This window comes from Pan troglodytes, chromosome 19, assembly GCF_028858775.2.
Source record: "Pan troglodytes isolate AG18354 chromosome 19, NHGRI_mPanTro3-v2.0_pri, whole genome shotgun sequence".
NCBI lineage: Eukaryota > Metazoa > Chordata > Mammalia > Primates > Hominidae > Pan > Pan troglodytes.
This window is the reverse complement of record NC_072417.2, coordinates 54,268,688-54,282,990: the sequence shown is the minus strand read 5'-3', so window position 1 is coordinate 54,282,990 and position 14,303 is coordinate 54,268,688. Positions and strand designations below refer to the sequence as shown.

General features: G+C 47.9%; 1 protein-coding gene across 1 annotated transcript; it reads left to right on the top strand.

Moving 5' to 3' along the window:
* Positions 1-7,820: 7,820 nt before the first annotated feature.
* LOC129137614 (C-C motif chemokine 3-like 1) lies at positions 7,821-9,769 on the top strand (the record flags this gene model as incomplete). The annotated part of the gene is made up of 3 exons (XM_063800070.1): positions 7,821-8,052; positions 8,732-8,846; positions 9,264-9,769. Coding segments are annotated over 3 exons (438 nt in total), but the record flags the coding sequence as incomplete, so codon positions are not given.
* Between the last annotated feature and the right edge of the window lie 4,534 nt (positions 9,770-14,303).

Sequence of the window (14,303 nt, the reverse complement as noted above, 5' to 3'; positions counted from 1 at the left end):
TCCACAGGGAGCAGCTGGGGCGGGGAGGGCGTCCCAGTGCTCCTCTGCTCAAAGCACCGTTACTCTCAGGATAAAAGCCAGCGCCTCCGTTAGACCGCAGACACCGAGTGTTCTGTCCTGGCCTCCCCTGGGCTCATCTCCTGCACACCCTCATTCTGGCTCACCCCTCTTAACCACTGGGCCTGCTTGGTGTTCCCTGAACAGACCAAGCTCCCTCTTCCTTAGGGATTTTGCCTCTGCTGTGCCCTTGGCCTGGAATAATCTTCCCTGGGGGTCTGAGGGCTCCTTTGCCTCATTCCGGTCTCTGTTCATGCGTCACCTCCTCAGAGAAGCCTTCCCTGACCACCCCTCAATGGTCTTCCCTGCTGACCCCCTCCCTGGCTTTGTTACTCTGCCCCCTACCGCCAATGAAAGCCCCAGGAGGGCAGGCAGCTTTTGACTGCCCTGCTCTTGAAGCCCAGAGTCTAGAAGGTGCCTGGCACACAGAAGGTGGACCATAATTGGTGTTAAATGAAAAAAAATAAATAAAAGGGCTTCGGGAGAAGGCTCTGTTCTGGCAAATAATCATTAAATGTTTACTAGTGCTGGAGTCAGCCCTGGGGCTAGATATAGAAGCTCGAAGTCTAGATGGAGAGACAGAGCTGTGGTGTGTGCTGGGCAAGTGGGTGGGGTGGGAATGCTGACCCAGCCTGAGCGGGTCAGGGTGGACATATCAGGGAGAAGACACCCACACCAGTGGAACTGAGAAGAGCTGGCATGGCTGCCTCCAGGTAAAGGGAGGGGGCAGGTGGGCAAGGAGGATACTGTGGCCAACGCCGGGTGGAGGTGGCCTCCAGCGCACAGTGGGTGTTCAGTGAAAATGCTCACAGTGTCCAAGACCCCTGCATCCGAGGAGGACAATTTGAGTTTCTGGAAGGGAACCTTCCCAGGTGAGGGGGAGTACAGACCTGAAGCTTCCCCTCAGGAGTCATGGGATCAGATGGGTTTTGAAAGGCAAGATTTTGCCTGTGGAGGGGTCTTGCTCATCTGGGACTGCCCAGAATCTGTTCTTGAGGGAGGCAGCATCGCCCCCTCAGCCCACCAGGATCCTGATGGGAGGGAAGTTTGTCGGCCAGAAGGGAGCAGAGAAGCACCCAGGTGCCCTTGCCTGGGTGCTGGGAATCTGGGCAGGCACCCGGACATTTTCTTTCTCTCTGTCCTGTGTCTGGCACTCTCCCTGCCCCAGTCCAGATGGAATGGGCCACAGCTTGAAGTGGGGCAGAGGCGTCAAATAAGACCCAAATTGAGTAGGGCAGGACAAAAGCTGAGAGAGACACCCCAACTAAGATCAGTGGCGGAGCGGGGGCCTCCCTGTGTGGAGTGAGCCTGAGCCTGCTCACGTACTCCCCTCCAGGGAGAGGGAGTGAGGAGGAGGCCAGGCCCCTGTCTTCCCAGGCTGTGAAATGTGGCACCTGGGGGAAGCTGGCCCCTGGACCAGGGTGCAGGAACTCAGCTCTTCCTCCCCACCCACACCATCTGCCCTGGTTCTGGTCAGGCCCGTTTTTCCTCCCCTGAGGACTTAGAGAGGAACACCAGGTGCCATCCTGACCTAGCTTACTTGCCCTGCCCTCCCCCTTTCCTGGGTTTCCACTTCTCAGGAAGCCACTGAGATGGGCTACAGCAGAAATAGCCAGACCTGGGCTGTGGGGAGGCTCAAGTCCCGAGTGCATCAGCCTCCTGACCCGAGTGCGGCTTTGGGCTGCTCATGACATGGCCGGCGCTGCCCTGTCCTGGTGCTGGGCTCTTCAAGATGGTGAATAGGATTCTTCCCCATCTGGGTGAGAGCAAGGCTCCCCAAGAGATGGCATGGGTCCCAGGGCTGGGGGACGGTGGTGGCAGGGGTCTTGCTCAGCTGAGACTGTCCAGGACTCGGCCAGCATCTCTGGCACACAGCAGTGCTTTGTGCAGGGCCCCTCTCTTTCATCACTCCCATTTGTCATCAGGTCATAACAGCAGGTCTTGTTTCTGTCCTTTACTCTCTAGCCCACCACTACGGCTAGGATCAGACCCTCTCATCTCTAGCAGGGACTATTTTAAAACACCCTAAACTGGGTTCTTTATCCCTGGTCATCCCTGCTTCCCTTGACACATCAACCCGTTCGCCACACAAAACCCACATCCCATCCCTGATGAAAATGACTTTCCATTGTCTTGCTTACAGCTCCCCGACAGCTGACCTTGTCCTCAGCACCCCCCTCCCCTCCCCTCCTGCCATGGCCCAACCATATTGAATTGCCAGTAGTCTCCCAAGCTGGGCCCGGTTGCTCATCTTTTCCAGGCCCCCATTCTTTTGACTCTTCTGCCTAAGAAACGCCTACTGGTTTGTCAGCTTCTTGCTCAAAGGTCATGCCTCTGTAATTAAATAGCTCTCAATGCCCCCAGCCAGACATAATTCCCATTGTCTACATACTTCATCACATTGGTTGGTTTGAGGCATACCTCAATACTGGGTCAATAGCTCTAGCCTGATGGCCCACATGGTGGCTCCCACTCCAGCACCCCTAAAGCTCCTCCAGTTATTTCAGCAAGTCCCCAGGGGAATGCCTCACATGTGCCCACAAGGTGGCTGCTGGCTTGCATGGAGTACCCTCTGCTCTGCCACCAGCTGTAGCCCCACAGGCCCACGCCACCACCTGGGAGAGCCTTGTTGCCTATTGTGAGAACACCCAGTGGGGCCAACTTCAGATGCTTCCAGACCATGGATCCTTGGAGAGCCAGAATGGGAGGGGCTTTCCTCAGGTGTAAGTCATCGGCTGCAAGGAGCGCTCCCTGTACTCAGACTCTTCCAAAGTTCTTCTTGTCCCTTTTGCCTTCTTGTTTCATAAAGAAGTAAAACTAGCCTGGCGGACCCAGGGGTGGGGGCAGGAGCATAGAAACCCTTTCGAGGGTCTCTCTTCTCCTCACATCTAGTTCTCCCTCTTCCAAAACTTCCTCTCTCATTTCTCAATTCAAGGCTAGGGTTGGTGTGGATGAGCGGAGACAGTGATGTCAGTGGTGAGTGTAGGGAGGGGAAGAGGGTATTGACTATATGAAATTTGGCTAGTTCTAAATGTCCATGGTTTAGTGTTACTTAAGAAATTATTTATTTTAATTAACAAGAAATACATAAATACATTCTTATAAAACTTAAAACCATAGAGATTAAGCTTAGGTTCCTGTTGGCTACCATCCTTCAATCAGATTCCTTCCTTACCTATGCAAATATTCATACATATTCATATGGGCCTTAGCAATAAGTCATCTTTTGAGTGTATGTTGACAAGAATTTATCATATTAAGTGTGTTGCTCTCCAACTGGATTTACTGTACCCAACAAGTAGTGTTTTTTTTTTTTTTTCTTTTGAGATGGAGTTTCACTCTTGTCATCCAGGCTGGAGTGTAATGGCTCGATCTCAGCTCACTGCAACCTCTGCCTCCCAGGTTCAAGCAATTCTCCTGCCTCAGCCTCCCGAGTAGCTGAGATTACAGGCACCTGCCGCCATGCCTGGCTAATTTTTGTATTTTTAGTAGAGACGGGGTTTCACCATGTTGGCCAGGCTGGTCTCGAATTCCTGACCCCAGGTGATCCACCCACCTTGGCCTCCCAAAGTGCTAGGATTACAGGCGTGAGCCACCATGCCCGGCCCAATAACTAGTTCTTTAGGGTTTTCAGTGTCACTATTCATTGTCATTACTCATTCCATTTAATTTCTAGTCCTCCACAGCAGGATGTTACATAGTTACTGAACGCCTCCCCGCCATTAATGATTGTTTGTGTCTTTGCACTATAGCAAACAATGCTGCATAGGGCATCCTTTTATCTGTCTTCCTCAATACATGGGCCAGGGTTTCTTTCAGGTGAACATGAAGAGTGGAACTGATAGCTCGTGAAGTGCGTGAATGTTAAAAAAAATGATGACATTGTCAAATTGCCCTGCAAAGTGGTTACTACAACCCACCTCCCACCAATGTGTTTGAGGAGGTTCATTTACTTATAGCTTCCCTACACTTGAGATCATCAAACTTTGTGAGCGGGCCAGTCTAATCAGGAAAAGTAAATCTCCTGTCTTCTCCTGAATTGGGGAGAGGTGGCCCCCTGGCTGCCTTAGTTGGGTAGGGGTCTGGGAGGGGGCCTGGTGTTGTTGATAGAAACTTCCAGCCAGCTCTGCTTACGATCCCTCTTCCACTTTTCCTTTCCAAGTCTGTGGTGCCCCAGTTTCTGAGCTTCTTTAGAGTATGTTGAGAATGTGCTTACTTCTCATGGGCTTCCTGCTCTCTCCTCTGTTGACCCCTTCCTAATCCCCCAAACCCTGGGTCTCAGCTTTCTCTCATCTTCTGTGTTACCATTTTTGAGCTTTAAATCTTTTGTTGACATTTCTTATCTTTGGCCCTCCCTCCTTCCTTTCCTCCTTCCCTTCCTCCCTCCCTTCCTTCCTTCCTCCCTCCCTTCCTTCCTTCCTCCCTTCCAGCTGGGTCTCACTCTGTCACCCAGGCTGGAGTGCAGTGACACAATCTTGGCTCACTACAGCCTCCACTTCCAAAGCTCAAGTGATCCTCTCACCTCAACCTCCTGTGTAGCTGGTACTACAGGTGCACACAACCATGCCCAGCTAATTTTTTGCATTTTTGGTAGAGACGGGAGTTTGCCATGTTCCCTAGGCCAGGCTCAAACTCCTGAGCTCAAACAGTCTGCCCGCCTCGGCCTTCCAAAGTGCTGGGATTACAGTCTCACTATGTCACCCAGGCATCTTTTTTGCAATTATAAAAGTGGCAATGCTCTACGTTGTACAGACTGTACAAAAACATGACCTTAGACAAATAAATTCCTAAAAGTAGGGTTGTGAGGTCAAAAATAGATATTGCCAAACTGCTCTCCAAAGAGTTCAGGACAACTTTTGCCAACAAGTGTGAATTAAATTTCTTGTTTACACTCGTGCCAAGACTGGGTATTGTTAATCATTCAACTTAGTCACTTTTATAGAAAAAGTGATACTGTATTATTGTTTTAATTTACATTTCATAGGATAGAAATAAGGTTTCCAATAGTTTTTCACATTCTTTGCCCATTTTTCTGTAGGCTTTTTAACCTTTTGATTTGCAAGGGTTCTTGGTATATTAGATGTCGTATATAGGTATTGCAAACACTCTTCATTTAAATTTTTTATTTTACTTTCTTTTTCTAGAGACAAGGTCTTGCTCTGTCACCTAGGCTGGAGTTCAGTGGCATGACCAGAGCTCACTGCAGCCTGGACCTCCAGGCTGAAACAATTCTCCCTCCTCTGCCTCTTGAGTAGCTGGGACTACAAGCATACACCGCCACACCTGGCTAATTTTTGCATTTTTTGTAGAGCTGGGGTCTCGCTATGTTGCCTAAGCTGTTCTCAAACTCCTAGGCTCAAGTGATCCTCTCACCTCAGCCTCCTAAAGTACTGAGATTACAGGCGTGAGCTACTGTGCCTAGCTGGAAATATTCCTTATTGGCTGCTTTTTCTTTACTTGTCTTATTTTTTCAAGTATAAATATAGACAGGCTCTATGTTGCTCAGGCTGAAGTGCAGTGGCTACTTACAAGCGTAACCATGATTCACTGCAGCCTTGAACTCCTGGTTTCAAGTTATTGTTCTCCAGCATCAAGTGTGTCAACTCTAACCCCATTGGGGGGATTTCAAGGCCTGTACTGTTTTGGTCCCAATTTAGCTTTATCATCCATATTTGCCCCCACCGCTCTGCAGTTCCACTGAAGCACCCCCCCTTTCCTCTGAGCCCACAATGTCACACCCAGGACTCTGCCTCAGCTGGGCCTCCACTGCCCACCCCTCTATAGATGCCTAAATCCCGGGCAGTTATGCAGACACAATTAAGTTCCATCCATTCCATGAAGCGTTCCCCAACCCTCTGGTGGAAGGTCACTTCTTCCCCTCGTGGGGTTCTCAGCTTTCATTTCTTTTTCTACTAAGAGTCTTAGCACTTTCTGCTAAACGCTACAATTACCTGTTCACATACTCTACCTGCCCCCACGAGACCTGGGGCATCTCAGAAACAAAGATCATTAAAACCAACTAAATCTATTTCTCATTATAAAATGAGGTATGCTGATTGATTGTAAAAGAATAAAATAATAAAGTATGGAACATTTTTAAAAAGCATATAGATCTAGCAGAGAAGATAGAGACCCTTCCACACCACTGAAATTACGTATTGAAAAGAACAAGGAAAAAACTGCTTCAGTTGGCATGATTTATGTAAGTATAGTATAGTATCCTTAAAATGGTTCAAAGAAATGGAAAATCAAGACTTCATTTTGGCAAAGGCCATTGAACAGAAACTTTAGCATATTTATCAATAATTTCTTTCAGTTAAATAACTGACAACAACACACTTTTCAACCAGTGATATTGTAAATTAAATTTTAAAAATTAAATTAAAACAAAATTAGTTCATAAATTTGTGGGCTGACCAAGAAGGTAATAAAATCTCACTAAATAAAATGAGAAAAATTCAGAAAAAGAAAAAAATAATAAAATAAATCACCCATGGACCTATTACACACATATAAGCACTATTCATTCTTTAAAGCATATATTTCCAAGCATTTTTATTTTTTCCATGCCTAAGGTTGGCATGGAATATATATATATATATATTTGTACAATTCTTCAAATTTTGTAGAATTTGTATAATGTTGTATCTTGCTTTTTTAACCACTGATGTTATAAGCATATTTATGCCACTTCATTCATTTTGGGACTTAATAATACATGATCTAGTGGATATATCATAATTTATCATTCCTTGATAGAGAAAAATTTAGCTTTGCTTATTTTAGAGTTATAAATGATGCTGGGTCAGGTATCTTTATGTTTGAAGATGGCTCCATATTTGGGTTGTTTCCACAGAACTCTTTCCTAGAAATGTTTTTTCTAGGTTAATGGCTACAAATATTTCTAGGCACCTGACATATTGACGCCCACCTCTAAAGTATTTTTATGATCCACAACTAGCATTTAACACACTGCCCTACTCACTCCATGACTAATAAATAGACAAATGACTGAAACATGACCTCATGCTTTCTATTCCTCCAGCTTTCATTGAGTTCCTTTCCTCTGGGAGGATTGGGTGTTGTCCAGCACTCCACAGCATCAGCCCATCGACCCTATCCCTGTGGTTAGAGCGGCTGAGGAAGCCGAATTGCAGCTCTGTGGAAAGGAACGGGGCTGGAGAGTTCATGCATAGACCAGTTTTTTATTTTATTTTTTATTTTATTTTATTTTTTGGTGGGGGGACGGAGTTTCACTCTTGTTGCCCAGGTTGGAGTGCAATGGCATGATCTCAGCTCACCACAACCTCTGTCTCCTGGGTTCAAGCAATTCTCCTGCCTCAGCCTCCCGAGTAGCTGGGATTACAGGCATGTGCCACCATGCCTGGATAATTTTGTATTTTTAGTAGAGACGGGGTTTCTCCATCTTGGTCAGGTTGGTCTTGAACTCCTGACCTCAGATGATCCACCGCCTCGGCCTCCCAAAGTGCTGGGATTACAAGCATGAACCATCCTGCCCCGGCTGCACAGACCAGTTCTTATGAGAAGGGATCAGCTAAGAATAGCCTTGGGTTGACACACACACCTCTTCACACTCACAAGAGAAACCATTTCCCCATGAAGCTAGAGATGAAACCATCTCCCCACGAAGCTAGAATAGCTCAGAGATGCTATTCTTGGATATCCTGAGCCCCTGTGGTCACCAGGGACCCTGAGTTGTACAACACTCAGCATGACAGCATCACTATGCTTAACAATTTCCCTCCTCACCCCCAGATTCCATTTCCCCATCTGCCAGGGCTGCCTATAAAGAGGAGAGATGGCTTCAGACTTCAGAAGGACACAGGCAGCAGAGAGTGGTCAGTCCCTTCTTGGCTCTGCTGACACTCGAGCCCAGATTCCATCACCTGCTCAGAATCATTCAGGTCTCCACTGCTGCCCTTGCTGTCCTCCTCTGCACTGTCCCTCTCTGCAACCAGGTCTTCTCTGTACCACGTGAGTCCGAGTTGTCATTGTGGGTATCACCACTCTCTGGCCATGGTTAGACCACATCAGTCTTTTCTTGTGGCCTGGGAACCCCCAAGAGAAAAAAGAGAACTTCTTAAAGGGCTGCCAAACATCTGGTCTTTCTCTTCAAGACTTTTATTTTTATCTCTAGAAGGGGTCTTAGCCCTCCTAGTCTCCAGGTATGAGAAGCTAGGTAGGGGCAGGGGAGTTACAGTCCCTTGTACAGATAGAAAAACAGGGTTCAAAACAACTCAGTTTGCAAGAGGCAGAATCCAGGGCTGGTTACTTCCCAGCGGGATCTGTTGTTCACTCTCCAGCTCACCCTAGGTCTGTCCCTTGGATGTCTTATGAGAGATGTCCAAGGCTTCTCTTGGGATGGGGTATGACTTCTTGAACCAGACAAAATTCCCTGAAGAGAGCTGAGATAAGAGAACAGTCCGTTCAGGTATCTGGATCACACAGAGAAACAGAGAACCCACTATGTAGAGTCAAGGAGAAAGAAGGATATAGACAGAAACAAAGAGACATTTCTCGGCAAAAAAGCCCAAATGCCTTCCAGTTACTTGGTCTGAGCAAGCCTGCCTTCCTCACCTGCTCGGGGATCAGAAGCTGCCTGGCCTTTTCTTCTGAGCTGTGACTCAGGCTCATTGTCTTCCTTTCTCCACAGTTGCTGCCGACACGCCGACCGCCTGCTGCTTCAGCTACATCTCCCGGCAGATTCCACAGAATTTCATAGCTGACTACTTTGAGACCAGCAGCCAGTGCTCCAAGCCCAGTGTCATGTAAGTGCCAGTCTTCCTGCCCACCTCTAGGGAGGTAGGGAGGGTCAGGGTGGGGGCAGAGACAGGCCAGAAGGCCATCCTGGAAAGGCTCAGTCTTCCAGAGCCTATCGGGGATACAGGACCCAGGGCTCCAAGGTGTCATCTGACTTGGGGCTGGAGTGGGGCAAGTGTTACAGAGTCAGGAAGGGCTGCCCCAGCCCAGAGGAAAGGGACAGGAAGAAAGAGGCAGCAGGACCCTCTGAGGGCCACCCCGCCGAGTCCCTGAGAGAAGCTCTCTAGATGGAGATAGGCAGGGGGCCCCTGAGAGATGAGCAGGCCCTGAGCTGCCCAGGACAGAGTGGGATAGTGGGGCCACGGTGGGCCCAGGATTCCCCTGCTAGATTCCCCAGTGCTTAACCCTTCCTCCCTTCTCCACAGCTTCCTAACCAAGAGAGGCCGGCAGGTCTGTGCTGACCCCAGTGAGGAGTGGGTCCAGAAATATGTCAGCGACCTGGAGCTGAGTGCCTGAGGGGTCCAGAAGCTTCGAGGCCCAGTGACCTCAGTGGGCCCAGTGGGGAGTAGGAGCCTGAGCCTTGGGAACATCCCCGTGACCTCCACAGCTACCTCTTCTATGGACTGGTTGTTGCCAAGCAGCCACACTGTGGGACTCTCCTTAACTTAAATTTTACTTTATTTATACTATTTAGTTTTTGTAATTTATTTTCGATTTCACAGTGTGTTTGTGATTGTTTGCTCTGAGAATTCCCCCTTTCCCCTCCCCCTTCCCTCACACTGTGTCTGGTGACAACCGAGTGGCCGTCATCGGCCTGCTGTAGGCAGTCATGGTACCAAAGCCACCAGACTGACAAATGTGTATCGGATGCTTTTGTTCAGGGCTGTGGTCAGCCTGGGGAAATAATAAAGATGCTCTTTTAAAAGGTAAACCAGTATTGAGTTTGGTTTTGTTTTTCTGGCAAATCAAAATCACTGGTTAAGAGGAATCACAGGCAAAGATTAGGAAGAGGTGAAATGGAGGGAAATTGGGGGAGATGGGGAGGACTACCACAGAGTTAACCACTTTACAACAGAGACACAGTTCTGGAACACTGAAACTATGAATATGTTAGAACTCAAATCATAATATGCATGCTCTAGGATAATTCACTACTCGAATGGACACCATTAAGCAGAGTATTCTGTAGTGCATATTCATGATGAATCAAGCTGTTAATAGCAATTACTTACATTGTTGAGGCTTACTCCTACTGAGTGCTTTTTATACATTGTTTGTTTAATCTGGTTTGTTTATTCTTACCAATGCAATAGTACAGCAAATACCCTGAGCCCTGTGGCTACCAAGAACCCCTTGCATGTGCAATTCAACAAGACACCACGGTGCTTAAAAACCATCCTCTCTCATCAGCCGCCATTTCCATCTTCCCATGACTCAGGGCTTACCTCTTAAGAGAAGGGGACACAGCTTGGATCCCAGGAGGAGGCTGGCGACTGAGTGCCCAAGCCCTGTCCTCTTCTACTCACACCCCCAAATCCCCAACTTCCTGCCAGTTCTTCTCATCCCCAAATCATCCCCTGAACAGCGCTGTCTCCATCTACTTCCTTCTGATTTTATCACTGGTTAGAAGGAGTTGGCTCACTTGTCTCCAGTGAAAAATCACTCAGGGTCACGCTGCTCCTTCCCTCAGAATGCCCAGGTCCCCAAGCACCCAGGCATCTGCTGCTTTTCCTAGGACCCCCAGAAGACCCCTAGTAAAATGGTAGATGGCAATTATGAGACTCACAGCTGTTGCCTGGTAAGGGCTGGTGCTCCTGCCCATCTCTGGAGAGAAGCAGGACTTGGAGGGGGGCACCAGCTGGTATGAGGGCCATCCTGGGGACCCCAGGCCTTTGAGGTCCTATCTGGTGAAGGGACACAGGGAAGGGTCAGAGATGTGTTTTCTGGCCTGACCTGGGGTCTGCAAGGAAACAGGGAAGAGCTGCCCCCAGCAGAGGGAAGAGAGGTGGAAGTGTTAGCAGGAGGAGGCTGCCTGAGGAGACCCCCTGAGCCACTGAGGAAAGGTCTAGGGAGATGAGGTTGGACAGAGTCCTGAGCAAGTGGACAGGCCCTACGCTTGCCAAGACAGAGAGGGGACCAGGAATTCCCTTGCTGATTCCTCAATTTTTATAACTCTCTCTTTTAACAGCTTCCAGAATGAAAGTGGCTGAGGCTGGCAGGTCTGTGCCAACCCCATCGAGTTCTGGTGCCAAGTGCATCACTGACCTCAGAGTCCAATCCCTGAGCGACCTGGAAGCAACAAGACACTGTTACATTTGTGGCAGATTAGGAAGCAGGGACCCAGGCCCTAGGGAAGTCCCTTCAATTCCTGAACCTACCCCTACCCAAGCAACCTCACTCTGGGACTCTTCTTAACATGCATTTCAACTTACCTAGATTATTTAATTTTTGTAATGTATTTCTATGTGTTCTTGACTGCTTGTCGGAAGGGATCCCACAACACCTCTACACCCCTTCCTCAGCCCCTCCAGGCACACAGGTGATCTGCCCACCTTGGCCTGTTGGTGATTCTATTGGCTTTGTTTTGTGACAAAGCAAGGCAGTGGGATGTGAGGGGAAGAAAAATCTCTATAAAACAAGATACAAAAGAGTATTTAAAAGTACAACAGCGTGGATACTATGCTATCTTTTGTACAAGGTCAGGTGTTCAAGACCAGCCTGGCCAAGATGATGAAACCCCGTGTCTACTAGAAATACAAAAATTAGCCGGGCATGGTGGCAGGCACCTGTAATCCCAGCTACTCAGGAGGCAGAGGAAGAGACTTGCTTGAACCAGGGAGGTGGAGGCTGCAGTGATCCGAGATCGCACCACTGCACTCCAGTCTGGGGGACAGATCGAGACTCCGCCTCAAAAACAAAAAAATAAAAATAAAGAAGAAGAATGCTATGGAATTCGACTAGAATTAGGGCTAACAATATGAAGCACTTTGGGAAGCCAAGGCAGGTGGATCACCATGTTAGCCTGGAGTTTGAGACCAGCCTGCCCAACATGGTGAAACCTCATCTCTACTAAAAATACAAGAATTAGCCAGGTGTGGTGGTACGCACCTGTATTCCCAGTTACTCCAGAGGCTGAGGCACGAGAATCATGGAACCTGGGAAGCAGAGGTTGCAGTGAGCTGAGGCAGCCTGGGGTCCAAGGCTGTGGTGAGCCATGATCATGCCACCGCACTCAAGCCTGGGCAACAGAGGAAGACCCTGTCTCCAAAAAAAAAAAAAAAAAAAAAAAAGAGGCCAGGTGCAGTGGCTCACACCTGTAATCTCAGCACTTTGGGAGGCTGAGGCAGACAGATCATGAGGTCAGGAGTTCAAGACCAGCCTGGCCAACACAGTGAAACCCCATCTGTACTAAAAATACAAAAATCAGCCAGGTGTGGTGGCATGCGCCTGTAATCCCAGCTACTCAGTTAGTTGAGGCAGGAGAATTGCTTGAACCTGGGAGACGGAGGTTGCAGTGAGCCAAGACCACATCACTGCACTCCAGCCTGGGCAACAGAGTGAACCTCCATCTCAAAAAAAAAAAAAAATTTAAAAAGGGAGTATAGGGCCAGGCGCGGTGGCTCATGCCTGTAATCCCAGCACTTTGGGAGGCCGAGGTGGCTGGATCACTGGGTCAAGAGATCGAGACCATCCTGGCCAACATGGTGAGACCCCATCTCTACTAAAAATAAAAAAATTAGTTGGGCATGGTGACACATGCCTGTAGTCCCAGCTACTCTGGAGGCTGAGACAGGAGGATTGCTTGAACCCAGGGGCCAAAGTTGCAGTAAGCTGAGATCACACCACTGCACTCCAGCCTGGTGACAAAGCAAGACTTCGTCTCAAAAAAAAAAAAAGGAGTATAAAAAAATATTTACAGAAGAATGACAATATAGAAAAAATACATAAAAAATAGAAAAGTCTCCATTTTATAATCACTACAGTAATATTTGATTTGGCAAGAAGCAATCCAGATAAAACCATTAAGTAAAGATTATTATGGGACAGAATATTCACACAGTTTCTATCATTCCATAGATCACTTGTTAATTACAAAAGGAAAAAGAGGCCGGGAATGGAGGCTCATGTCTGTAATCCCAACACTTTGGGAGGCCGAGGAGGGCGGATCACCTTAGGTCAGGAGTTTGAGACCAGCCTGGTCAACATGGCGAAACCCTGTCTCTACTACAATTACAAAAATTAGGCAGGCATCTGTAATCCCAGCTACTTGTGGGCCTGAGGCAGGAGAATCGCTTGAACCCAGAAGATGGAGGTTGCAGTGAGCCAAGATTGCGCCACTGCACTTCAGCCTGGGTGACAGAGTGGGACTCCTTCTAAAAAAAAAAAAATGCCCTTATTCTTAGGAGATATATAGAAGAAATTAGGGGTGAAGTGCTATGAAATCTGCAGTTAACTCTCAAATTGTACAGCAAGAAAATTTATTAAATTAAAAAAACGTGAATATTCATAGATATACATATATGTGGGTGCAGGTAGAAAGGGAGGGACACACAGACAAAGAAAATATGGCAAAATGGTATCAACTGGTGATCACCGACCTATCCTTGGAACTCTTTGAAAAGTTTTTAAAAATTGCAAAAGTATATTATTTTTGAACTGCTCAGGAGGTTTAAATTTTTGAATTTTTAAAATAAGCAATCAATTGTGAGGAAGTCTGAGAAGCCAGACTAAGAGATAAGATGAAAAATAAGGAAAGTAGAATCACAGTAATGAAAGGAACAGAGTTTCAAAATGCTGTGGTCAGTAGCTTCAATGCAAAAGAAAGTTAAATTAACGACGAACTCAGTAAAGACAACTGGATTCAGCAACTGGAAAGTCAGTGATGACCTAGGGTACGGGAGCTTCATTGAAATAGTAGAGTTGGGCCACGGCACGTGGCCCACACCTATATCCAGCAGTTTGGGAGGCCGAGGTAGGTGGATCTCTTGAGGCCAGGAACTCAAGACCAGCCTGGCCAACGTGGTGAAACCGCATCTCTACTAAAAATACAAAAATTAACCAGATATAGTGGCACGCCCCTGTAATCCCAGCTACTCAGGGGGCTGAAGCATGAGAACTGCTTGAACCTGGAAGGCAGAGGCTGCAGTGAGCCGAGATAGGGCCACTGCACTCCAGCCTGGGTGACAGGGCAAGACTCTGTCTAAAAAACAAAAAATAGGCCGGGCGTGGTGGCTCATGCCTGTAATCCCAGCACTTTGGGAGGCCAAGGCGGGCGGATTACAAGGTCAGGAGATCGAGACCATCCTGGCTAACACGGTGAAACCCGTCTCTACTAAAAATACAAAAAATTAGCTGGGCGTGGTGGCGGGCACCTGTGGTCCCAGCTCCTCGGGAGGCTGAGGCAGGAGAATGGCACGAACTCGGGAGGTGGAGATTGCAGTGAGCTGAGATCACACCACTGCACT